Here is a 26,853-nt window from a genome sequence, read left to right on the forward strand (position 1 = left end):
TAAGACCACAATGAGATACCATCTCACACCGATTAGAATGGCTGCCATTAAACAAACAGGAAACTACAAATGCTGGAGGGGATGTGGAGAAATTGGGACTCTTATTCATTGTTGGTGGGACTGTATAATGGTTCAGCCACTCTGGAAGTCAGTCTGGCAGTTCCTTAGAAAACTAGAAATAAAGTTACCATTCGATCCAGCGATTGCACTTCTCAGTATATACCCGGAAGATCGGAAAGCAGTGACACGAACAGATATCTGCACGCCAATGTTCATAGCAGCATTATTCACAATTGCCAAGAGATGGAAACAACCCAAATGTCCTTCAACAGATGAGTGGATAAATAAAATGTGGTATATACACACGATGGAATACTACACAGCAGTAAGAAGGAACGACCTCGTGAAACATATGACAACATGGATGAACCTTGAAGACATAATGCTGAGTGAAATAAGCCAGGCACCGAAAGGGAAATATTATATGCTACCACTAATGTGAACTTTGAAAAATGTAAAACGAATGGTTTATAATGTAGAATGTAGGGGAACTAGCAATAGAGAGCAATTAAGGAAGGGGGAACAGTAATCCAAGAAGAACAGATATGCTATTTAACGTTCTGGGGATGCCCAGGAATGATTATGGTCTGTTAATTTCTGATGGATATAGTAGGAACAAGTTCACAGAAATGTTACTATATTATGTAACTTTCTTGGGGTAAAGTAGGAACAGGTTGGAAGTAAAGCAGTTATCTTAGGTTAGTTGTCTTTTTCTCACTCCCTTGTTATGGTCTCTTTGAAATGTTCTTTTATTGTATTTCTTTTTTGTTTTTTTGCATTTTTTTTTTAAATTTTTTTTTCCATACAGTTGATTTAAAAAGGAAGAAAAGGTTAAAAAAAAAAAAGAAGACCAGAGGCAAGCTTCTAAGCAGGCAGTGAACCAGCTCAGCCACATTAGTGTCCCGTCTCATTCCCACTGCTGGCTGGACATAAACCCACCGACTTCCACAGGTACCAAAAATATGACAACACTTACCTCCTCCTGAATTTCATCCAAGCTGCTATCACCGTCATCTTTTGCATCTTCCTCCTCTTTTCCCCTGCCCCTCACCTAGCCCCAAAGCCCTGTTAGTAGGTGAGCCAGGAGCCGCACATGCCTGAAGCCCTCCAGAGAGGATGAGCTGTGCAATTAAAAAGTGACATCTGAACAGAGAATAACACCTTAAATCCTACCTACAACTTAACATTTAACTTCTAGCTGAAATGTATCGCCTCTCTGGTCTCCCCATCTGTTTGACATTACCTGAAATTCATCCCAGGTGTTTAATTATAATCAGCCTATAGCATTCATCCTAATTAGAAAACACTTTCTTTCCCTAGAAGAGGTGACTGTTAAGTAAAAAGAGTGACCAAATAATCTCTTATAATTCCAATTTGCTTAACATTACATGTATGTGTATAGAAAAAAGACCAAAAACCCATACACAGAAAGGTCAGGAGTGGTGTGATAATAGATTTTTACTTTATGATTTTTTTCCATGCCTTACTTTTACAGTTAGTAAGAAGTAAATTGTTAAAGACCAATCAGTAAAAATAATAAGTACCATTTGGAAACTAAAAATCTGCATAGATTGATTATCAAGGTAAACAGCCCTCCTCTCTCCAGCATACACACAGCCCCAATCATCTTTCCAGACATGTGCTTTCCCGGTTTGCCAGTGGCTTGCAGGTGCTCCTTGGAAACCCTGAGAGGACCAGGTGCTCCTTGGAGGGCAGGTCCTTTCCATTTGAAGGCTGGTCCCAGTATGTGCGCTTCCATAGCAGAGAAATGGATAGCAAACGCAGCGTCAGCGCTCGGCTTGAGAGCGAGTTCTGCAGCCATCTAGGTCCTGCTCAGTTATCTGTGTTATCATGAGGGGTGGAGGGGGTATGGTCAAATTGCCACTAAAGAAAGTTTCCCAAAGTCCATTTCACTAGGAATATTTAAAAATTTCTAAGTGATAGATCTGGGGCTGGGTTGTAAAATGAAGAGTTTGGAATTGAAAGTCTTTCTGATCACCTTAAACTCACTGGATTATCATTTAAAAAAAAATAAGGGAATCTCATATTGGGTTAGAATTTCAGGAGTCAGGGCTCCAAACAGCTTGTCCCAAGAACTTCCAGCAGAGGGCAGTAAGGAACCGTAAGCACTGGCAACCGTCTTTGTTATAGTTGAAAGTCCCCTAACTTCCATATCAGGTGGGAAACCAGAAGCATATAACCCTTTATTATCTGACTCAAGGATGCTGTTACCTTACAGAGCTGCCTGATAGAAAATGAGACTTTGAACAGGTTAATGATTTGTCTCCAGGAAACCCACAATTAAACAGGAAAGAAACCCAAATTTTCTCCCCAAATCATTTCTTTTTCTCAACTGTAGTGCACTGGGTTGTTCTCCCACCACCCCCAAAAAGGGGATATGTTCATGTCCTAATCCCCAGTACCTGTGAATGTGACCTTCTGTGAAAATAGGAAATCTCATATTTTGGGTTAGAATTTCAGGAGTCAAGGTGAAGTCCCATTTAAAAAGAGACGGGAAAGGGAGATTTGAAAACAAAGACAGACACAGAGGGAAGAAGGCCATGTGAAGACAGAAGTTATGCAGCCACAAGCCAAGGGACACCTGGAGCACTGGAAGCTGGAAGAGGCGAGAAAAGACTCCTAGAGCTTTCCAAAGGAGCATGCCCTGCTGACACCTTGATTTCAGGCCTCTAGCGTCCAGAACCAAGAGAAAATAAATTTCTCTTGTTTTCAGCCACCCAGTTTGTTATGACAGCCCTAGGAAACTACCATAGCCACTCTTTTAGTTATCTAGTTACATACTTATTTACATTTGGCTGTATTCCCAGAAGGATTTAAGACAGCTCCATCAAGTCACCAGGTCTCTGTATCATTCTATTTATATAGGACAAAGGAAATAGAATCCATGCATATTTGCCGCAGGTATAGGCCCGATTTACTGATAGACATTTGTCTTTAGTGTTTGCCAAAAATGAAGAACGGGGGAGTTGGTCCAAGCCTGAGTAGAGATGAATTTGGAATGAAAGCTCAATAACCTCGAAATTACGCCAACAGAAGAAAAGGGTTCATAAATGAAAGTTTAGTAAGAACGAGCAGGGATTGAGAGGACAGTGCTCTGCTAGTTGTGAGACCTGGGTCTTAGCACCAGTTTGTCACGAGTGAGCCTCCTGGGGCGAGCCAATTGCCCTCTTGGGGACTCAACTCCTCTTCTATAAATAAGGGGATTGGATCAGGCCACCTCTGGGATCCCTTCCTTCTTGGACATGGGAATCCGAGGACTTCAGGGCCCTGCAGGAAAAAAAGCTGAAATGGATGTTGTACTTTAGGCCTGGGTGGATGGAAGAGTTTGGATGGGGGGCAGGCACTGGAAGGGAAATTTATTATAATGATGTGTAAAAAGTGATATTGTATGGAAACCACAGTTCAGCTCCTCTTCATCTACACAATCTATTTCCAGTCTTATCATCTCTGGAGGGAGGCCAGAGGGGTCAATTTCAACAGTTATCAGCCTAGAATTCTTTCTTCAAGCAAAAGCCAGGAGGGTCCATAGGCACTTGCTCAGACCTCCCTTGTGCCACCTCGACTGCCCCTGAGCAACTTCATGGAACCCTGTTTGGAGACCACTGGGTCGGTGTATTGGAGGGGCCACTGAGCACCATTCAAACCCACTTCAGAAAGGAACACACGCCATCTTAAGTGTCAGGCAAAAGCAAGACTTTTTGGTTTTAAACGTTACATACATTCAATCCCAAACCATCTCTTCCTCATTACAAAAGTATTAAACAAATACGGACAAGAGAGGGAAAACTGATGTTTGCAAAGTACATGCATGCAACAGTCATCTCAATAACACAATCACCAAAACCCATGTGCTAGGCATAGTCATCAGGCAGACACTTGCCAGTAATCAAAACTACACCAGAAATACACGATCTTTTTATTTCATATAACAATGACCATCCTGAAAAAAGCCAGACTGTGTGTTGGTTTTACATTCTGACCGTTCCCAACAGCCTTCTCTTCTGGCCAGACTGAAGGCCCAGCCCTCCTGGAAGGGAGAGGCAGCTAGCATCTCAGCAGTTCATTGAGACAAGAAGCTGGGTGTAGTGGGCAAGCCGGGAACACCAGGGTCCTCTTGTTTTTCTCACACTCGGAGGGAAGTTCAGCCTAGTGTGGCTCAGGCTGCATGGCCAGGTCCCTCTTCCCGTGCAGGCAGTGGACTCCTCGCCCAGAATCATGTGAAGGTCTTCTCTGGGCTTTCCTATTTAGGGAGCCATGACGGACTCTAGTGTCCAGGTATGGCAGTCTTTGACTTTTTAGTTAGTACCTGTCTACCCCTTGGAGGAGAAGATGTCAGTCCACGGTGCCATTGTAGGATTTGTTGAACTTGTTGAAGGTGAAATCCACGGTGTGCGTGGAGATGGGCTTTCTATACAGAGGGTTTGAAGCCTACAGAACATGGACGGTAAGAAGACATGTTAGCTCATTCATTTAAACAGAGACTCCGAGTCTAAAGGTCCTGTGTAGGTCAACCACCCAAGACATGCTGGGAGTTGACAGCCTTGTCCTCATGAGTGGTTCTGTCTCTAGCTCGCTCTGCATCTCTGGGAGAGACCCATTCCTTCTCTGAGCTTTACCTCTTCATCTCTGAACTGAGAGACTGAGGCAGATGGTCTCTGAATCCCATTCCACCATTTACAGAAACTAACTCTGGGTATTTGGTGGGTGCTGACTATGTGCTTAGTCCTTCAGGACCTAGCAGTTTACTAGGGGAGACAAGACTTACTCTTCCTGTCTGAGGCTGCACCTACTGCCTCTGCCCCCATGAGTGTCCCAACCTGGGCCTGATGCAGGGCTCTGCATGGGTGCCCTCTGCCCCTGGGGCTGTGCAATTCTTGCTGCACAGAACTGAGCCCAGCCTTTGGGGTTCTGTTTCTTTGTTTTTAATGTCAAGGATGTTTAGTGGTCGTTTATGGCTTGCTTCAATGAAACAGGACCTCTAGGCTAGAAGTTTCTTCTACTCCTAACTTCCCACTGGCCTGTTGCACAGCTACATTGCTTACCATTTCATAGCGGGCCCTGGATCGTTCACTCTGAAACTTTGCAAATTCTCTTCGGTCGTGGATGGTGACGAGAAGCTTCCAGATGGCTAGGAGGGCAATCCCAATTAGGAGGATACTGCCAACCACAGCCAGGAGGATGGTCATGGCATTGGGGGCAGAGCCACACTCTGCAGGGGACCAGGAGGCACAGTGAGCAAAGCCACCAGAATCACCACCACCTCCCACCCTGACACCTCAGGCATATTCAAAATGAAAAATACGCTTCGCTTCCAAAGGTGTTCCCCCTACTCTCTCTTTAGATCCTTAACATTGCTTCTAGGAGTCCTGGCTGGACAGAAAAGTTTCCCCAAAGTACAGAAGGTGAATAATTCAAAGAGGGATGGTGACTGTTCCAGGATCACACAGCAAATCCATAGCAAAGTCTAGATGAGAATGTCTGTAGCAACTCTACTTTCTCCCACCCGCTGTGCATACTGTTGAATTTCCTCTAACATGTCTGGTCCATACCCTGTGCGGAATGCTGGACAATGCCTCAGCTTTCATGTAAATAGCAGACTATGTAGGCAGGAGGTTTCATGAAGCCACTTCTACTCTGCTCTGGGCCGGGGGCCAACCAACATTTGTAAGCCCTTAGTGCAGAGCCCGCTGGAGCAAATGTGCTTATTTTCAAAGAACCGCAAAGACAGCCCTTGTAAACAAAGCCTCATTCATACAGACACGCATCCTGGGCTGGTACCACAAAACTTCCCTTCTGTCTCTTGTCCAGTGAAGGCACATAATGTGGTCCAGCCAGATTTGGAAAACCAGTCTGCAATGTTGTGAGTTGAAGAGGGCAGTTTTTTTCTGCTCTGCCCCTTCCCCTCCAGAGAAGAGTAAAAAGGGCAATACCAGAAATCCCAATTACTCCAAGGCAAAAGCCTTTGGTCCCTGGGCCCAAAGCATGAAGCAGAATGGTCTGCATCTGGATTAACGCCTGACCTCCTCAGTGGCCCCAGGAGCTGAGATTGGCAGCCTGCAGGAATGTTTAGCTCAGTGCTCCATCCGTCCTTGGAATCCACCCTGGGAAGCAGTGGCAGCCCAGCCAGGGCTCTTTGTGTACTTGAGCGATGCCCCACCCAGCCCCAGTTGCCCAGATGGCCTGCACCCTCCCTGCAGAACATGGCTAGCTCCTCACTGCTGAGCATGCAGGCTCCTGTGTGTGCTGAGGGTGCTCTGTGGTTATCTCACTCCTGTGCTCTGTCTCCTCCAAAAGGTGAGATACTCCCAAGGGGCAGGGTCCTATCCTCCTACAACTCTCATTTCCACAAACCACCAGCCCCTCCCTGCCCTGACCTCAGGGCTCTATCCTGGCAAGTGATCCCCAGCTACACAAACATTTTTCTTAACTCTGGGAGTGAGGTAGGGGCAGCCTTAGATCCTGATCTTTAAATGGACTTGTAGCCCTCCTCATTCCATAGTTTGGGAGGGACAGTGAGGTGAGAATGGGTGATATCCCTTGAGCAGGGAATGGCATCAGAAGTTAGAAACCCGGAAAAGTCATCTGGAAAAGTCATGGGGAGCAGCCAGAAGCTGGAATCTGGAAGTCAATGGAATCCAGAAAAGAAATAAGACACCGCCCTGTCCATCACCATGTCAAAGAAAAGCCAAGGACTAAGGTCTGCTGGCAGCCGGCCGTGGAATGCCACAGGGGAGAAAGCATGAGGGAAAAACACGGCCTTGCTGATGCTTCAATTTTGGACTTCTCCCAGCCTCAAAACTGTGAGCCAATAAATTCCCATTGTTTAAGGTGGAGAAAAAAAAAAAAGGAAATCAGAACCTCAAACTTCAGTGTGGCCTAACCACTTGGGAGCTGTCAGAGCTGGGCTCTCACCCACCTGGCTCCCTGAGGACCGTCATGTTGGACTTTCCGCTGGGGAGCTCGGCATAGGTGAACATCATGACACAATCCTTGGCAGTTTTGTAGAAACAAAGCACAGCCTCCTGGTCATCACTCACTGGAAGAAAACCAAGCAGAAATTTCCTGAGCGTCTCTCTGAGCAAACCAGAGCCATTGAGGGTGTGGGGGGAGCCAGTGCCTCGGAGGAGGGATGGTAATGGTGGGGGAGCAAGAGTCGGGAAGGAGAAGCTGAGCCTTTAAAACTGATTTAGGTTTTGCACATCAAGAACGCAGGTCCAGGCCCTGAGCTTTAGATTGCTCTGGGGACGTGTAGAGTGCATTAGGGAATCTTCAAAACCCTGCTATGTTTTCTGGGGGTGATGTGAAATAAAGCAGAGATGGGGCAAATGGAATCAGCCATGGAAATTAAAGGGACAAAGAAAAGAAAGAGCCACCCTGGCCCCTCGAGGCCCGAGGGAGTGTTCACATTTGGAAAACAGCTGCAGCTCTGTGCATCCACTCGGGGCTAAGCGCTGGCTGCTGAGGCCGAGTCAGCCACTGTTTCCTGGGATGTGAAACCAAAAGGAACCACAGGGTGAGTGGATATTTGGATAAGAGACTGGTGAACCAGTAAATGCCCGCGGCATGAGGTGAGGGGAGCCAGCCTGTGGGGTCGGGCAGCTCCCTGCTGTGGCTGAGCGAGGGCGCCGACTGGCCTCAGTCCTTCATAGTGGAAGCCCCTACGCGGCTGCCGCAGCTCCTCCCCAGGCCCCAGGGTGCAGTTACCCCAAGGGAGGTAATCACAATAGCCCATCTCAGCATGGTTTGCATTCCAAGGCTTCACTAGGTAAAGGGATAGAAGATTTATTTTTAGGAGGGAAAGGAAGGAGGGGCAAGTGTGAAGGAAGAGTGATGTGAATGCTTAGGAAATTAGGCAGGAATGGCGAATCGATCCTGAATAACAACTTAAGGTTAGTATTACGGCATGCAATGCCTTTCAGCTCTTGCCTGTTAAATGTTGTTGCTTTATGCAGTTTTAATCTGGAACGACATGAATTAGTGTGGTTATCAAGCATGTCAGTCTGGACTTACTCAGCTTTATGAAAAAAGGTAACTTTTAAATATTTTTCTCAGTCCCCTTGTCATAAGCTTGGTCTGGGTGAAAAAAATATGGAAAAAAAAAAGAAAAAAAAAATGCCTAAGAGAAGGAAGGAAAAGAATAGATGGCGAATTAGAACATAAATTTTCTCCGCGAAGCAATCGATTCATCTCGGAGGGCTGGATTTAGAAGCAGCTGTGCATGAACAGCTATAATTGCTACAGACCAAGTGATCACTTAAGGGGCCACAAGAAAGCATTTTTTTTTTGCCTTTCTGACCATGTGTGCCTGGTTAGGAAGCAACTTCCCCAGGTCTGCACACACAACGTGCTATAGGCCAGGCCCTAAGTAGCAAGACAGAAGCAGGGACAGGAAAATAGGCGTGTGAGAAATTGGACTGTGTGTCCTCCCCATGTCTCCCCAGGGGCTAGCACACTTGGCACATAGTAGGTGCTCAATAAAAACATGTTGTATGGATAAATGACTCATTATACTTAGAAGCCATGATTTGGCCAGAGCAGTGGGTCTAAACTCAGGAAGCAGGCAGACAGGAACAAGGAAGTCTAAAAAAAGAGTCAAGCCAGTATCAAGACAGACAGGCAGCTAGAGGCTAGGAGTTTGCAGAAGCTATAGGTCAAAGTAGAGGAGCAAGCTTGCCAGCAAGAGGAGCTTGAATGCAGATTCCTTCAAAGGTCATTCTGATTTGATGTAACTACAATGTTCCAGATCGGTTCTGAACCCAAACACATCCACATAGGGCTAATATGTATAATCTGCTTCCCTTAACCTCAGACACTCTTTGGCTTTGACAGCAGTGGCTGGACTGGAAAAGAAACGGCTACAGCCCAGAGATGGTAAAAAGAAAACATCCCCTGCACCTCTGCATAAGCCTCCTTGGCTGGCCCAGGAGGCAGCCCATCTCCTCCAGTGGGTTCATGGTCAGAAATAAACTTGTGGTAGCCATTTGTTGAGAGTTAAAGGTGAGGGTTGGATGGATGGTGTCAAACTGGAGTGATAAGAATGAGAATGTAAGGTCTGGGCAAGAAAATAGAACAGGAGTGGGCAAGAGCTGCAGAAAAGGATAACATGTGGCTGGGGGAGGAACCAGAGTGGCACTGAATCCCAGCTGCAATATGGACCCCAATGAGAGTCCTACCTCCTCTGATGTCTGCAGCACTGAGAGCTGGGTTGGGCCGGGACCAAATGTGGCAGAAACTGGCTAGTTGTTTTCTCTTCCTCCTGGGCACACAGCTTGACTACACTTCTCAGCTACCCTTGCAGTTTAATGGGGCCAGATGACTGAATCTGGCCAATGAAATGTGGTGGAAGTTTTGTGCACAACTTCTAGGCCTGACCCATATAAACCTCCCACTTGATTCTTTACCATCTTTCCTGTCTCCTGCTGAATGGAGAGGATTCTGAGGATTTTCAGGAGGGTGGGACCACAACATAGAAGGTGTCATGGTTCCTGAAAGACCACATGGAAGGCCCATACCAATTAGGAACATCTTAACTAGACTTTTTTTTTCCACTAGACTTTTTGAGTGACAAATCAACTTATATTTTATTACGTCAATGAGATTAAGGGTTTGTTTGTTACAGCAGCTAACATAACTTATTCTATTATACCAACTTTTCAGAGAGCCTGGAAAAAGATGTAGCTAGTAAGGAATTGAGCTCCAGTGATGGGTGAGAAACTTATGGAACAAGGAAGTCTCATACCCTGGAATGCCTGGAATTTATGCTCCAGCACAGGTACCTCAAGCCCTCTCGGGGAACCAGCAGCCACACTAAGGAATCCTAGGCTGTGCCTCATAATGCAAGGCTAAAACCACTCCCTCCCCTCTACCATGCAGCTCTGAAGTCAGTCCCATGGGGAAGAAAATTTCTAGGTATCTGCCAAGATTCCAAAGAGGGCAGCTGTGCAGGGTCCCGTTGGCACACTCACCAAGGGTGTCTACCCAGGTGACCACCTCGTCCTTGCAATAGTTTTGGCATGTCTGGTTGACAGCTGATTTCCCTGGGTGAAGCAGCAAGCACTCGACACAATCTCTTTGGAAGAAAGGAAATAAATGCGGGTATTAGATGCTGTGTAATAGTTTTACACATATAACCAGAGCTCCCAACTATGTAAGATTCCAGCCCTTGGTGTGGGCCTGAGCCTCAGCAGGCCCCTGAAGGCTTTAACTTCTCCCTGTCTTCTGATGTTTGGCCTCAGGGACTGTTTCTGTTCTGCCTTCTTCTTGCTGTTATGCAGGAAAGCCAGAGGGTTCTCAGACGAACTGGTGAATTCAGAGGCATATCTGGTCTTCAGTGTCAACTTTCTTGTTGTAGACCTTTCAGATTCTGAAACCAGGAGCCAAATCCATCTGAACTCCAGTGTGTCAAATGCCTGACTGAGGAGTCTGCTCCAAGCAAGAAGTTTCTGGGTGATAGAACTGTATTCCAGGTCCCCAAGTAGTTCTCACACTCCCACAGCCAGTGTCTGATACCCCTATCTGGCCCTAATTCCCAGGATTCCTGCCTTAGGCTTCACCCAGGGCAGGATTCTCAACACTCCTGCACATTAGAATCCCCGAGGGCCTTTAAAGAGAAAATATCAATGTCTGGGCTCAACCACCCCCATGGAATCCACATCTCTGGGCTGGGCCTAAGCTCCTGGATGATCCCGATGCACAGCGAGGGCTGAGAGCCACCGCCCAGGAGAGTGTCAGACTCTAGCCCTCTGCTCCCTCCTAGACAGAGCCCAGCTGACAGCTCCCGAAAGGACCCTGCTGTCCGCTTACCTATTAATGGGTTTACACTAGATTTTGGTGGAGGCTACTTCCCAAGGAACCCATTTTAACAGGGCCTTCTGGAGAAAATGGATTAGGAGCCAAAAAAGAAACACTTTGAGACTCCTCCCCCCCTCTTCAGGCCAACAGGTGACTCAGAGAGTGTGTGAACATGCTCAGTTACAACGATCGTTTAATATTTATTATTTATACTTTTACATAGTCAAAACCCAGTTCCAGACATTCTCTATCCACCTTCAGTTACATCAGGGAGAGTAAGATTCCAAAGGACACTGGGCTGGAGGAGCTAGCCTCTGACTAAGGGGTTGTAAAGCTTATTGTGCAAAGGATTGGAGGGTCCCTGACTCCTCTGGTGGACTGTGGGACAGGGCCAAGTCTCAATAGGGTGGTGAGAGCTAAACTCCAGGGAGGAATGGGCAGGGGTATGACAACCCAGGTTACATTTAACTTTTGGGGACTTGGTGATGCAGTGGTGCTCAGGGGTCTACGAGGAGGGCAAGAGCCCCTGAAACAGGGGCTTCCCCAGGAAACTGGGTTAGAACTCAAGAGCCTAGTGTGCTGGGGAAGGGCTCGGCCTCCCTGTGGCTGTACCCTGGCACCAGAGTGCAGGGGTGGGGGGCCTCACATAGCCTCAGCTACAGGAGGGAACAGCTGCCCTGCTTACCCCAAAGGAACTGTGTGCTGGAAAGCTCTCTGGCAAAAACAGAGGCAATGCACTGCCTTTACTATTATCATCCATTTTTTAATTCCTTGGATTAAGAGGACAGTTGCTAAAATGTTTCCAGCGTGGAAACCGAAGAAGGGAACATCAGAGCTGGAAGGGAGCTCAGACGGTATTTTGTTAAGTTCCCCTTATTTTGCAGATGAGAAAAATGTAGCCCAACAGAAGTCAATGACAGAGTAGGGCTCAGCACCCAGGTTCCCTGCCTCTTACACAAGCCCCTCCCCAAGTCCCTATACCACTTTCTGAACATTAAGAAGGAAAGGGCAAGTCACAAGGGAAAGTAAGACTTTCTTAAGAGGGTTCTAATGTGCTCAAGAATTCAACCTCCCAGAATTGGCCACAAAGTCCCAATCTCCTGGGACTGACTTCATGGAAACAAGTGGTAACACTTGCATTTCCCCTGACTAGCCAGTGCCCGAGAACAGACCACTAAGACCTGGCTGGTGGCCAGGAAAGGATGGCTGCAGGTCTGGGCTAGTGCCCCCAGCTATTCATGCTGACCCGACACCCCTCCTCCAGCCTCCTGGATCAACACATTGCAAAGAGGGGTGGCTGTTTCCGGTCCCAGCTAGGACTTGCCATGCTGCATCCCCTGTGGTCATTAAACCACAGCTCCTGGCCACTTCCAGGAAGCGTTCCCTAATTATCCATATGGGCACAACAGTATAATTTGTATGCTCAATGTCAAAACTTGTAATATATTGTAGTCATGTATTAAAATAAGTCTGGCCTTTAAAAAAGTTACTGGGGGAGAGTTTTCTCAAAGAGCCTATTAACTGAAATCAGCTGAGGCTGAGTGTGAACTCACCCAAGGTTCTAGAAAGTGGACATTGGCTGCTCTGAAACACCAGGGGAAAAAGGACAAAGGGCATTCAAGACCTGGTGGCGTACAGCCAAGCAGCAAGTAGAAAAACAGCCCTATATAAGTCGTCATCAAAGGGATTTTGTTTAAAAAAAAATAAATGTTGCAGCTAGGCTGTGAAAGAGACAAGAGGGTCAATGTGGCCAAGAGTCACGGAACTTGGGACAGTATGGTCCCCTTGTGGCTCCTTTTTGCTCTCCTTGCTCCTTTGGTGTTGCTTAATGGATGATAAAGTAAATTAAAATTAACAAGTCTATATCTTCTAGAAAGTACATGCTTTAAACATTTAAAGCTAGGGCTGTCGCCCCTGGGGCCAATCCTGTGCTGCCTTGCTTCTCCATGGCAAGAGAGAACAGGGCTTTATCTACTCTTATTGATTCCATGTGTGTTTGTCCCAACTTCTCTCTCCCTCCCCTAGGATGTCCCAAGGATGGGGAATATATACTGAAAAGTGCTCCGTGGGTGAGAGTTGGAGGGGGAAGGCACCCCCTTGGGCTGAAACTATAAACACTGGCTGTGATTCCAGGGCTCAGGTTGAGCAGTGATAGCGCTCCAGCCCCGGGATCCTAACCTCCTCCCTTCGAAGACATTTCTGTTTGAGTTCTTGTTTGCTGTTTCTCCACTCTTAGCAGGTCTAAGTGGATCTGCCCACCCCCCCCCAAACAAAATAAAACCTGGCCCTGTCTATCTTGTCTCTCGATCTGCAGCCAGCTTTCAATTACCTATGCCTGGATTATTTGTGGCAGGAGTTCAACCGGGGATTGGGCTTTTCACTGCCACCCAGAACATTTTTGTGCACTGCCTGACCAGCAGCCGCTGCAAGCTCAGGGAGCACGAACTCATTTCATTATCAGCCTGAGCCAGACATTTGGAAAGGAAATCTGCCAAAAGAAAATTGCACAGTTGCATTCCCCCCGCCAAAGAGAAACGACTGCTGTATTATTATTTGTCTCTGATTATCTGTGCCCCTGCTTCCCTCCCTCCTGGCCCCTTAGCAAGGATAATGGTGCCATAGCTTTTCTCCAGCCAGTTTCAAACGAGAAAGTCACCCTTGCTTCCAGAAGGCCATCGCTCCTTGATTTCTTTATTTCCCTCGCTCTCCCCCACTCGTATGGAGTGTGAGGGGCTGAGAGGTTGGGAGGAGGGTGACACGGGCCTCGCGGCCCACCGCCCGCTCCAGACAATTCCTGCAGCGGCAGCAGCATAGATCCATGCTCCATTATCTGTATAAATGGAGCAGAAAATTCAAGAGCCACTGCAGTTTGTTTCTGGCATGCCTTATCTAGGTCGGGTATTATTTCCTATCCAATTTACCTTCCGATTATGTTTTGTTTAAAGCAGCATTTCCTAAATGGGTGTTCCGTGAAGCATTGGGAGACCTGAATGGGGTGATCAAATTCATTTGGAAAAAAAGATGCTTACTCTATCCCCTTTTGGAAATTCACAATAGCACACTAAAGGCTCTGAGAAAATGGTATTTTGGTACCAAAATCAGTTTAATTTCATTTACTTCAATATCTAGGTAATTTCTAAACTTGGCTAGGTATAGAAGAGTGGTGGTGTTTTTGGTTTTGTTTTTATTTTCTTACAAAATCCCTGTGGACCCAGCGTTTCATAGATACTATTCGGGGAAATGCCAACTTAGTTAACATTAATGAGGCTTTAGCCCCCCTCAAGGCCTGTAAGACAGGCAGGGATGGGGAGGTGAGTGGCCGGCCTGGCCTGAGGACTGGGCCTGGTCTGGGTGGGAAGCTGGAGTGAGTGGGGCTGTGGCTGGGGGGGGTGGGCCCTGGTGGGTGGGTGAGGTGGGGTGGCCCTTACCTCTTGGCACTGCAAGAATCAGGGCAGGTTGGGCACTTCTCGCATGTCTCCCCGAAGGCTCCTGGCTCTGTGCACTGGCACTGCCCGCAGACGCAGTGCCCGCGGTCACTGCAGACTTGGCCATTCTTGGCCAGGCACGTACTGATGTCCGTTGAGCAGTTACAGTTGTCCCCGATGTAACCTGCGTGACATTTGCACTCTCCGCAGTGACACTCGCCATGGCCTGAAAGGATACAACATGGCACATTAGTGCCTGCCCAGCATCATGGCATGAACACAGAACTGCTAAATGCCACCATGTGCCAGGCACAGCAGACCACAGAGAAGGAGATGCTGACTCTGCGCCTGGGATCTTTTTGGGGAGACAGAGGGCCTAGTGCTGGTATGGAGTGAGAGTGGGTCCTGGCAGCTCGGGGGCCTGGCTGGGTCTGGGGTGGCACTCCGAGTGGGTTCGGAACTTGGCCACATCACGTCATGGAACCAGGACCAAGGAAAGTGCCTCCCTGCCTCAAGTTGTTGTGTGAATAATGGCTCCCAGCCATGTCCCCCGCCCTAATGGCTAGAACCTGTGAATCTTGCCATATAAGGCAAAAGGGACTTTGAGGATGTAATTAAGGATTTTGTGATGAGATTATCCTGAATTATCTGAGTGGGCCTAAATGCTACCACAGTGGTCCTTATAAGAGTGTAATAGAGGGAGATTTGACTACGGAAGAAAGTAATAGAAGCAAGATGCCACACTGCTGGCTCTGAAGATGGAAGAAGGGGCCATGAGCCAAGGAATGCAAGGAATACAGCTCTAGAAGCTGGAAAAGGCAAAGGAATGGATTCTTCCTCTGGAGAGAACACAGTCCTGCCAACACCGTGACTTTGGGCCAATGAAACTAATTTCGGATTTCTGATGTCCAGAGCTGTAAGGCCACTAAATTGGTGGGAATCTGCTACAGCAACAAGAGGAAACTAACACAGTTGTTCTCCCGCAGTCCTCCTGAGAAGCTGAATCCCTGCTCTGGCTTTGGGACCTGCAGCCCGGGAAGGAACAATTTAGGAGCACACGCTGAGAACAGCAGCAGCTGCTAACACTCATATAACGCTGACTATATACGTGCCAGACACTGTTGTAAGTGCTTAATATACATAAGCTAAAGCAATTCTTACAACCCTATGAGGTAGGTATTATTATTATCTTCATTTTACAAGAGCTGCAGCTGAGTCCCAGAACTGTAGAGTGGCTTGTTGAAGGGCAGACAGCTGCTGGCAGTAGAGCCGGGTCTCAAGCCCAGGAAGTCTGGCTCCAGAGTCCATGGTCTTAACTCCAGGGTCCACTGTCTCTTATGAGGAAGGAGGACGAGCACGGCCTGCTCCAGATGAGAACCTGCCGGGCCAGCCTGGCTTCCCCTTGCAGGAGGAGCCTTAGCCCCAGGCTGCACAGATGTGGGGCTGAACATCCCTCTTGAGGTTCTGCAAGCCCTGAGGGCAGGACCATCACTGTCATCAGAGGAGAGGGTGTACGCGTGGTTATCTGCATGTGTGTGCATGTTGCAAAAGCATGAAAATGCACCATCTTCCAATGAGGCCAATAGCCTGCCAGTGAATTCTTGATTTTCTATACTAACAGAGGCAGAGGGTAGCATTACAAATGACACCATTTTAAAACAATCTTTTACTTTTTTTGCAGCATGTTTTCTTTCTAGATGCCATTTTGCTAAGGCTGATGTTATTACAACCACGAGTTTGGCGCCACTAAGTACTACCCATTTACTGGTGAGAGACTGGGGGTGGAGAGAGTCGTCCAGGTAGGAGGGGCCTCCTTGCATTTCACTTCCACACCTGAGTCAGTTATCCTTGTGGGTGGATCCCAGCACCTCCTCTGTGGCCACGACATAGGTTAGAATCGAACTCCACTTACTTCCTGGCTCCGCTCCCCACAGCCTGTCCTGCTCCGTGCTGCCTAGAACCTGCAGGTAGCAGAGAGGCCATCTGGAGGGCCGGGCCTCCTGACCCTCCAGGGCTGGTCCCCACAGCCTCCCTGCTCATGCAGGGGCTCGGAGCCACAGCAAACATTGTGCTAGGCAGAGCGTGCACTCGCTTGAACAGGCCGGGCTGAGGCATATGGCAAGCCCTCTGGGAGAGGAGAGGAAAGCCAGAGCCAGGCCACGAGGAGGCTGTGGAATGCAGTTTTAACTGCTTAGAAGCTGGTGCGGGGTGGGAGCCACAGGAGACAGAAGAACCCACTGCTACTCAGGGTCACACATTCCGGAAAAAGCAAAACGCCGTGGCAAGGACAGCCCTCCCCCGTCCTGCCTAACCCAAGTCCACAGACAGCACCTGTTTCATGCCCTGGCAGGAAGCTCTCCCCCCACAGGAAGTCTTCCCAAATGAAATGGATCAATCCCCACAACTCCCTCACCCTTGGGCCTCAGGGACCACATCATTCAAGAGCCTGTTTTAAATTAAAGTAGTTCCCTGTCGGGGTAATCCTGCCCCAGCCTTTTATTATGAAACTTTCCAAGCCTGCAGCAAAGTTGAAAGAAGTTTAACAGTGAAAATCCATATACCCACCACCCAGATTCTACTGTTAATATGTTACATGTGGCTTTATCACATATCAGTCCATCTGTCTATCGGCCAGCCATATATATATATATATTTTTAATACATTTCAGAGTGAGTTGCAGACATCAATCAGTGCACTTCAGGGGGTAAGGTTTTAACATGGTTCTGGCACTCTCTGATGACTTGTGCATTACACCATCCCATAAAGCAAAAGTACAAAAAGTAAAAAGCATGTTCAGTGCCGTATTTACAAGCAACAAACACAGTATGCAGGTCAGGCCAGAGGGACCATTTTCCTTCTTACTCTAATTGTTTTCACCAACAATATAAAATTCTCCAAATACAAGCTGAGACATGTTCCAAAGTATCAACAGTTTGGAAAAGAGGTTGTATATTATTTTGTACAGCTTTTGGGTTTTGGGTGAAGTACGTGTGTGTGTCGAAGGGAAACTTGCTTCCCATGGTGACTGGACAATAGCCAGCCAGGAAGAGGTGCCTGTTTCTCTGTGATTTCACCACAACAGCTGATCAGCAAGAAAACCCAGCTGCTATGGGTAAGTCTGATACCTTGCAGGACTAAGAGCTCCAAAACCTAGCCCAAGGGCAATGCAGTATGTGTCAGATCTGGGGTCAAGAAGTCAGGAGTTAGGGGCAATGGGCAGGAAGGACTGGGAGCTGGAGATTCACCAAAGATCACTGCAGTTTCTTGGGAGAGACAGGACCCACCACGAGATAGCCAAGCTATTCCTGAAACTCTCCCACAAAGCTTGAGCACAGCAAGGACACAATGAGAAAGAAATGGTGTGCAGAGAGCCTGTGATGCAGAGCACAGGGCAGGAAACTTAACTAGGAAAGCCCCAAGTTCCACCCGTAGGGGAATTGCTTAAGCCACCTGAATTCTTGTCCTGGATGACTTAAGGATAGTCCCAGTTGAGTTTATGACACGTAGTTCATTGCCTTTCAAGGTCAGCTTAAAGCAGCTATGGTAAAGACTGTGGCACATGCCACCATGTCCTTCACACCCTGGCAGACATGGCTATCTAATTATGGAATTCTTAGCCTCAGAATTCTCCTCAACACAGTAGTCCAAGCCTAGTCCTACCAACTGGTAGGAGTTCGCACTCAAGATACAACTTATTTAACTTCTGGGTTTAACACTCCCAAGTCCCCTTTGGCTAAAGCTTGGCCCACACAGATGGGTATGACCACACTGTATCCTAATCCTAATCCAAATGACTCAGACCCTGCTGTTGGCGTTCAGCCAGCCCTTTCCTCTACCTTCCTTAAAGCCCTAATAGGAATACATATCATTAAAAAGACAAGAGTCATTTGCCCTCGGTCTCAAGGACCAGTAACCTATCAATCACCAGTGGAACTGAATGGGGTAACTGGGAACCTCGTCCTGGCTAACTCTACCCAGAGGGTCTAAGCAAGGATTCATATCAAGCCCAATCTAATTTATAATGTTACCCCCAACACCTCGGCAGAGCAAGTTGAATTTAATGAAGACCGTTTAATATTGCGCAGGCATAAAAATATTTTTATTGCACATAGATAGGGATATTTCAGGGCATGTGAAAGCACTTTGTAAGCTGTGAATTGCTACACACGTGCAAGTTATTATAAGTACGCCTTTGTTGGAATGATTGATAGCTAAATGGACGGGAAGTTGTAAATGTGTCTATTTATACAGAATCTCAGCTCGACAGAATGCAACAGCTTTCCATCAGCAAAGCAGTGCTTGTGTGGGCTATGGGCCAAGACGTGGCCCCTCGCCTCTTTCATGAAATAGAATGCTGGATATTCAGAGGAGGGGGCCTCCATGAAGCAGGCACAGAAGGAGCTGCCGGAAAGGAAGGAGGGAAACCAGCAGCCTGGAAGCCAAAGGTGATGGAGACAGGAAGCCACAGCATCAGTGACCTCCACAGAGAGGTGAACAAGGGCAAACCCTATAGGGACTACTGGATTTTGCCACAGGCTGGCAGAGGAGTATTTGAGGAGCGAGGAGGGTACAATCCAGACGGTATGGGGGTGAACAAGTGGTGATGGCGAATGCAGACAACACCAAGTGATCTGGTTGTGCAGGGGAAAAGAAGAGATGGGGGGGCTGGATAAAGGAATTTTGAAGGTGGAATATATTTGAGCATTGTTTTGGGGAAAATGTAAAGCTCAAGGGGACGGCAAACTTGGCAAACTTTAAGGAGATCCCAGGGGAGATGTCATGGGAGAAAGGGAGAGGGTGAGCTCAGGGGTGAGGGTTGTGGTTAGAGTGAGGTGCTGAGGTGGTGAGTTCTAGCAGTGGAGGATTTAGGGTAATGTGTGACAAGCTGAGAGGGATGGGGCTTGGACAGAGTTCAAGCCCTTATTCCACCATTCACTATGCAACCTTGGGCAAGTCCTCAGACCTCTCTTGTGATCTGTTTCCTTATATGTAAATGAGGACAATGCCTTCCTTGTGGGAATGTCAGAAGCATCAGCGCTATTGCATGTAAAGCCCCTTATGTGGTATCAGGCACTTGGGGCACCAGGCAATGGCAGCTAGAATTGCTGTGACTGCTACGGGAGCTGAGCAGCCAAGGAAGGAACTTGGAGACCAATGCGCTGGACAGCAAGTCCATGGGGAAAATCGAGGCACCCAGCACAGTGGCACTCGGGGTGGAGGGGAAGGAGTGTGAGGCAGGTACCAAGGTCTTCAGAGAAGGAAGGGATGACCAAGAGGTCAGCAAAGGAAAGCCACACAGAAAAGTCAAGAATCACATGATGGGATGGCATGATGGCAAGGATGGAGGGAGTTCAAGGGGGCTGTAGTGAGTATTGTGTCCCTGCAAAAGATGTTTGTTCAAGCCCTAGCCCCCATTACTTGAGAATGTGACCTTATTTGGAAATAGAGTCTTTGCAGATGTAGTTGAGTTAAAAAGAGGGAGTTGGCACTACCCTCCCCCCCTCCATGGGACATGACACCCTGGAGTGTGAACCCCCTGGCAACACAGGAAATGACTCCTGTGAGCCTGGACCCAGAACCATGGGATTGAGAGGATCTTCTTGACCAAAAGGAAGAAGAGAGATGAAACAAAATAAGGTTCCAGTGGCTGAGAGATTTCAAATGGAGTAGAGAGGTCACCCTGGAGGGTATTCTTATGTGCCATATAGATTTAACTTTTTAGTTTCTGGTGTGTTGGAATGGTTAGAGGGAAATACCTGAAGCTGTCAAACTGCAACTCAGTGACCTTGATTCTTGAAGATGACTGCATAACCACGTAGCTTGCACGGTGTGACTGTGTGATTGTGAAACCCTTGTGGCTTGCATTCCCTTTATCCGGTGTATGGACAGACGAGTGGGAAAATGGGGACAAAAATTAGATGAAGAATAAGGTGGGATGCAGGGGATGGAAAGATTTAGGTGTTGTGTTTTGCTTTTATTTTTATTTTGGAGTAAGGAAAAGGCTCAAAAGTTGATTCTGGTGATAAACGCACGACTGTACGATGGTGCTGTGAATAACTGATTATACACTGTGGAAGACTGCAGGGTGTGTGACAATATCTCAATTAAACTGCATTAAAAAAAAGTAAATGAACAATGAGGAGAGGAAAGGAACAGGATGTTTTGGATGTTCTTTTTTATTTTAATTTTAATTTTAGATTTTGGAGAATGAAAATGTTCAAAGTTTAATTATGGTGATGAAAACAACTATATGATGATATTGTGAACAACTGATTGTATTCAGGTGGTTGTATGTTATGTGATTACATCTCAATTAAAACAGGTGGGGAGGGAGTTGGGGTTTCTGTTTAAGGCTGTGGATGAAATGGAGCCTGTTTGCCATGGAACATGAGTTGAAGGGAACAGAGATGGAATACAGGGTCATGCTGGATTAAGGTGGGCCCTAAATTCAATGACTGGAGTCCTTATAAGAGAAAGGAGAGGGAGATTTGGACATGTGACAATGGAGGTAGAGATTGGAGCGTTGCAGCTATAAGAAGAGGAACTCCAAGGATTGCCAGCAACACCCAGAGGTAGAAGGAGGCAAAGATGTATTTTTTCCTTAGAGTCACTGGAAAGAAACTGGCCCTGCTGACACTTTGATTTGGGACTCCTAGTCTCCAGAACTGTGAGACAATAAAGTTTGGCTGCTTTAATCCACCCAGTGTATGGTAATTTGTCGTGGCAGTCCTGGGAAAGTAATACAGGGGTGAAAAAGCAAAGGCTGGAAGCATCACTGAGGAGGTGGGAGAGCACTGAATGGGGGCAGGGTGGACGGCAGTCCCCCCACCTCCCAGGTGCTCTCAGGGACCACCAGTTTCAGGAAAAAGGGGGAGTTGGGATTTCTGTATAAGGCTGTGGGTGAAGAGGAGCCTGTTTGCCATGGAACATAAGCTGGAAGGAACAGAGATGGAATACCAGGAAACACTTGGTAAATGGGCAGTAGCGGCTAGGGGATAACACATGATTCCAGAACCAGTTGCCGGGGTTGGCCTCCTGGATCTGCTACTTTCCAGCAGTAACTGATGTCTAACCTCTCTGTACTTTGGTTTCTCCATTTTCAAATGGGCTAATAAAAGTGCCCCTCTCATAGGGATGTTGTGTGGGTTAAACTGCTTAAGGTGTATAAAGCACTTCTAACAGTGCCTGCATATAGTAAGCGCTTGGTAAATGCCAGCTGTGATTGTTATTGTTGTAGTTGATTTTATTATTATGGCAGCGAGAGGGGGAGCTTGGAGGGTGAGAGGGAGGAGCGCTTTCTGTCAGGGTGGATCAAAGGCTTGCAGGGTTAAAAGCCCCCATGAGGTTACCCAGTGCACACCCCGTCTGAGGAGAGAGCGCCAAGGACAAAGTACCCTTGGCTGTCTGCAGAACCTGGGGCCTGATGGAGCTGCTCCGCCAGCCCTGGAGCCTCGGTGACGAGGCTGGCACCAAAGGTCCCCTGTACCCCGGCTTGGGAGCGCCTGAGATGTGCTGGGGGCCAGGAGAGAATACAACTTTCAATCAGTAAAGAAGAGAAGTGAACCTGGCTCTGAGCAGGAAAGAGGCAGGCACACGGCTGAGGCAGGGCCTAAGGGGCCCTCAGCTCCCGGACCCGGGGAGAAGTCATGGCCCTACCCTCCCCTTGGCTGAGGCGGCCATGGTGTCACCACAGAGGACTTGCCTGAGGGTTACGGGGCTGCAGAAAGGAAGGAGCCAGTCTGGGAGGGGGCAGAAATGAGAAGTGGTTCTCTCCCCCATCCCTGCCCAGCCTGGGTATAAGGGACCACAACTGGGCAGACATCAGATCAACAGCTGGTCAAAAACAGTTTCTCTCTAGTTCTGGAACATACTGTGGCTTCCCTCACTTCCCTCAATGGCAACTTCCACCTACTCTGGGAATCAAATCTGGCTCAAAGAAGGCCGAGGAGCCCAGGACTCGGAGCTCAGTTCCCGAGAGGAAGCACGCATCCCTCTTCCCTGATGCCCAGTCAGCCAGTCTGCCTCCCTCTCCCACTTCCACACATATACATACACTTCCTGTCTGGCTCTCGTGTTTCCTTTCAGTTTCTGCCTCTCTCGCAGTATCCCCCATCAGTGTCTTTCTCGCTGTATAGCCCCTTCACAGCCCCGGGGGCCCCCTGCCTCTCACATGGCCTCCCTCTCCCCTTTCTCTCTTTCTTCCCTCTTCTCAGAACGCACAGCCAGGCAAATAGGAAGCAGGTAAAAGAAAAAGAAGGGGGCAAGAGCTGAAGGCCTTTTCTCATTTGAGGCGATTTCCCTGTCACCAAAATCCAGGTCTTGTCTGAGTCCTGGACATCTCTGGGCGCGACCTGGGCCCAGCTCCTGGAACTCCGGAACGGGTGACATAAAAGAGCAGATGACTCAGGGACTCTGTGGCGCTGCTGCGCCGAGCCAGGGGCAACCAAGATTAAATCACACAGCCCTGCCCTCTGCAGTACCTCAGGCACATGTGTGGGGCCCTTTCTTGGAGCCTGTGGCCTGTGTGGTGGAGGAGCAGGGGCCTTGGCACCACACGCATCCTTGGAGCTCACACGCTAGGCTGACACACAATCCTCTCTGGAGAACCAAAGCCAGATGTGGGCCGACCCTTCTGTGGCCAAAGAGGTACACAAGCATCCAAAGGACACGGCCCTTGTCTGGGGCTTTTGAACAGGAAGCGGAAATCCTCCTAAGAAGTGCTATTCTCAGTTCATTGTTGACAAGCAGGTTACTGTTACGCAATGGGCCCTCCCTGTGCCCTCACACATTCCCTGCCTGTCTGTGCTGCCCGGTGTTCTCAGGGTGTCACCGAGTCGGTCCCTATCCCATTCCTTTCCCTTTCCCTCCCATGCACTGGCTTTGGTTCCGCAGGAACAAGAGAAGGGCGACTTCTGAGAGGCACCGGATGTGTTCACAGCCCCTCACAAAGGAGCTCAGCCTGGGCCCAGGCACCTCAGCACAACAAGCCTCCAAGGCTAGGAGAGAAGTTGGCTGCTGAAAAGTTTTGTTCTTCTCTCCTGGGTTTCCCGAGCCTGTAAACACAGCATTATTTCTCCAAGGATGAGTTACCAATGGAAAAATTTGCCAAACAAGAGTTACTCCTCTCACAAAGAAAAACAGCACTTACTTGTTAAAATGAACACTGAACTCACCTCTAGCAGAACATCTTCCCTTACCAACTCAGCCCTATGCTTGCCACTCTATTCTGAAACTCCTTGGAACTGATTTGGCTGGGGAAGGATTTGCTGAACAAGTGCTACTGTGAAATCTCAGCTACCCACTCTGGCTCTGAGTGATGATCTCGTTTCCTCATTTATCTCATTCAAAGATTGGGGAAATTCTTTGTAAATATAAATAGTATAGTTTACTGTTATTGTTTAGTGCCTTAAAGAAACTTGTAATTTCATTGAGACATCAAATCATTAAAATCTTTTAATAGTGAAAATTTATTGAATGTTTAAAATAGGTTAGGTACTTATTCTAAGCACTTTACACAGATTATCTCATTAGTCCTCCCAATAACCCTATGCAGTAGGTCCAATTATTACTCTAATTCTTGCAGACATGGGAACTGAGGCACAGAGAGGCCAGATAACTTATCCAAAGTTGCACCGAATGTAGGTGGCAGGGCTGAGATGTGAACCACAGTTGTCTGACTCTAGAGCCCATATTCCTAACCAGTATATAGCACTGCCTCTTCAGGACAATCCCGTGATGATTACGTGATAAAAAAATAAAACCACACATGGGATAAATGTTCAAGGCAATGCAGGATGTGATATAGTGAAAAATGTGAAACAGCCACAAGGCTGGCTCTTTTAATCACTGCCCATTTAATCACTCCTGGCCTCCATTTTCTTCTCCATAGATAACCTCTATAGTTCCTACACTTCGGACATACTACTGTTCAAGGTCAGGGCATGGAGGGAGAGATGTGGATGAGCCTGGGGGCTGGGGAATGGCTGTTATGACAGGCCCAGATTAAGCTATAGGTTTGGGGTTGGTAGAGGAGAGAGGACTGGATGCAAACAATTGTTTGTGTTCAGAGGTGGATTTGCAAGGATGAACAGAGAGAGTGGGTAGCCTAAAGAAGTATGTGAAAGGGAAGTGAGAAATATACTAGAATGGGTTAGATGGAACCAGATTCTGGGCTTGTTTTATCTATGTGTATATGGAAGGATGGATAGATGGATGGATGGGTGGGTGGGTGGGTGGATAGAAGGAAGGGAGGGAAGGAAGACAGATTGTGGGGGGAGAGGGACCTGAGTGCTAGGCTTAGCTTTTAGGCTCCAAATGACCTTATAATAAACTCCTATCACTTGAGGGAAACTGAGAGCCTCACCTAGACCACTGCCATCTTCTCCTGGTTGATTTCCCATTTTATGGCCTACCCCTTTCTCCAAATCATTTTTCTAAAATATAAACCATGAAATGCCATTCTTTTGCTCAAAATTCTTCAATGGTTCCTCATCACCTAAAGTACAGCTTTCACATTTCTACTTTGTATACAGCATACAAGTTCATTCATGGCCCAACATCCCAGCCTACCTCTTGAGTCCCTTCACCTGTCCTCCCTTGCCTGGGGACCCCGGGGTTTGACCATTCTAAAACACTCACAGTCTCTACAAGGTGTCAGACATGGGCAGATTTTTGTTTTGAAACAATCACTTTGGCCGCAATGTGAAAAGCAAATTGTTAAACAGAATAGGATGGTGGCAATGCAGATGGAGAGAAGATGAATTTCAAAGAAATATAAGAGGTAATGGATAATCCTTGGTAGTAGATGGGATGTAGGAGCTGAGAAAAGGGGGACAAAGAATGATTCCTGGTTTCTGGTTTGCATAACTGGATGAAAAGTGAGATGGGTACAACCAGAAGAGAACCACAGCTGGGAGGAACATCATGACTTCAGTCTGCAACATTTTGAGTATGAGGTGTCATTATGACGTGCAAGTGAAGATGCTAAGAAGGCAAGTGGATAAAGGAGACTCTAAGGCAAGTCTGAGCAACATAAAGGTAACTGAAAGCCTGGACATGGATGAGATATCCTAGAGAGAGAGAGCATGGGGTGAGAAGATGGTTAAGACCAAGCCTTGAACAACTCCAACAATGAATGGGTGTCAGAGAAGTGGAATCTCACAAAGGAAACTACAAAGGAGTGACTGAAAGAAGGAAGAGAGCATTTCAAGGAGCTCATGGCCAACAGTGTATTTTAGAGTCTCTTGCTGAGAAGTCAAATAAGATGAGGGCTGAAAAACTCTATTACGTGTGTTAAGACAAGGTCATTGGGGAACCTAGAAGACCTATTTTGATGGAGTCATAGGGATGAATCTAAAGTGTACTACTGAATTGAGGGCTGAGTGGGAAGTGACAATGAAGGTGATGAGTATAGGTAACTATTTTGAGAAATAGGGCTGAGCATAAGGAGGAAGGAGGAGCTAGAGCTGACAGTGAGTGGGGCTTGGGGTTGATGGGAGAGTTTCCTCTTCCTCTACCTTTCCTTCCCTTTCATTTCTTTTCCTCCCCTCCTAAGATTGAAGAGACTTGAGTATGTTTAAAAGCTGACCAGCAGACTTACTTAAGAAGCTGAATATAGATCAAGAATCACTTAGACACTGATACACTTGTTTGTTGACTTGTTTGCCTCATCTCATCAGCATAGTGTGTCATCTAAAAAAGTAATGTTGATGTTTGGAGAGCCTTGGGTTAAAGCAACATCACCTTATTTGCTTTGCAGTGGTCATATTTTATTGCTCAGAAACAAAACACAATAGTGTGGTGTCAGGCACATGCTCAGGATATGCTGTTGGTTGTGAACCTCATCAGAGCAAGCCTCAAGATCTGGGGTGGAGAATGGGAGCATCCAATGCTAGAAATTAGAAAAGAAGCAGAAGTATTATTGATAGTTGTGGAACTTAAAGGTGATTCTTGAGACATCTCAAATTCTTAACAAGTGTCTGAGAGATGTGAAGACTTCAGGATAGAATGAGGGGAAAAAGATTTAAAATTCTGTTTCCTTTGGCAGGACATGGTCACAGTTGAGCAGAAATCACCCCTACTGTTCTTGACAGGTTTCTCCAACAAAAGGCTCTTCAGAGAAGCAAACAATGATGCATCCTTAGTCTCAAGGCCAGCTGTTCCTCTGTCCTTGGATTGAGGTCAATAACCAGCCTGAATAGGGTCAAGCGATGGTGGCCCCTCATCTGCTGGACTGCATATTGTGCTCTGTATCTGAGCAACAAAATGTGACTACTGCAAAACAAATAAGGTGAAGCTTTAAGCCAAGCCTCTCTAAACCTCAACATTACTCTTTGAGATGACAGCACTGGCTAGAAAGCTGTCAAAGGCAATTATGACAGTCAATTTTATGTGCTAACTTGGCTAGGCTATGGTGCCCAGCTGTGTGGTCAAACACCACACTTGATGTGGCTGTGAAGGTATTCTGTAGATGTGATTAACTTATACAATCACTTAGCTTTAAGTAAAGAAGAGATTATTCTCAATAATGTGGGAGGGCCTCATCCAATCAATGGA

At 47.3% G+C, this 26,853-nt stretch overlaps 1 protein-coding gene across 1 annotated transcript in view; it reads right to left on the reverse strand.

The window, feature by feature from the left end:
- Positions 1-3,974: 3,974 nt before the first annotated feature.
- ITGB5 (integrin subunit beta 5) overlaps positions 3,975-26,853 on the reverse strand; it is a 116,970-nt gene continuing 94,091 nt past the window's right edge. The window contains exons 11-15 of the mRNA XM_037837336.1: positions 14,301-14,523; positions 10,047-10,150; positions 6,998-7,117; positions 5,124-5,290; positions 3,975-4,509 (exon numbers count right to left, since the gene is read on the reverse strand). Of these exons, the coding sequence (XP_037693264.1) occupies positions 4,414-4,509; positions 5,124-5,290; positions 6,998-7,117; positions 10,047-10,150; positions 14,301-14,523 (710 nt within the window). The 3' untranslated portion in view covers positions 3,975-4,413. The remainder of the gene's footprint in view (positions 4,510-5,123; positions 5,291-6,997; positions 7,118-10,046; positions 10,151-14,300; positions 14,524-26,853) is intronic.

The sequence above is a fragment of the Choloepus didactylus genome, chromosome 1 (assembly GCF_015220235.1).
Source record: "Choloepus didactylus isolate mChoDid1 chromosome 1, mChoDid1.pri, whole genome shotgun sequence".
Lineage (NCBI taxonomy): Eukaryota > Metazoa > Chordata > Mammalia > Pilosa > Megalonychidae > Choloepus > Choloepus didactylus.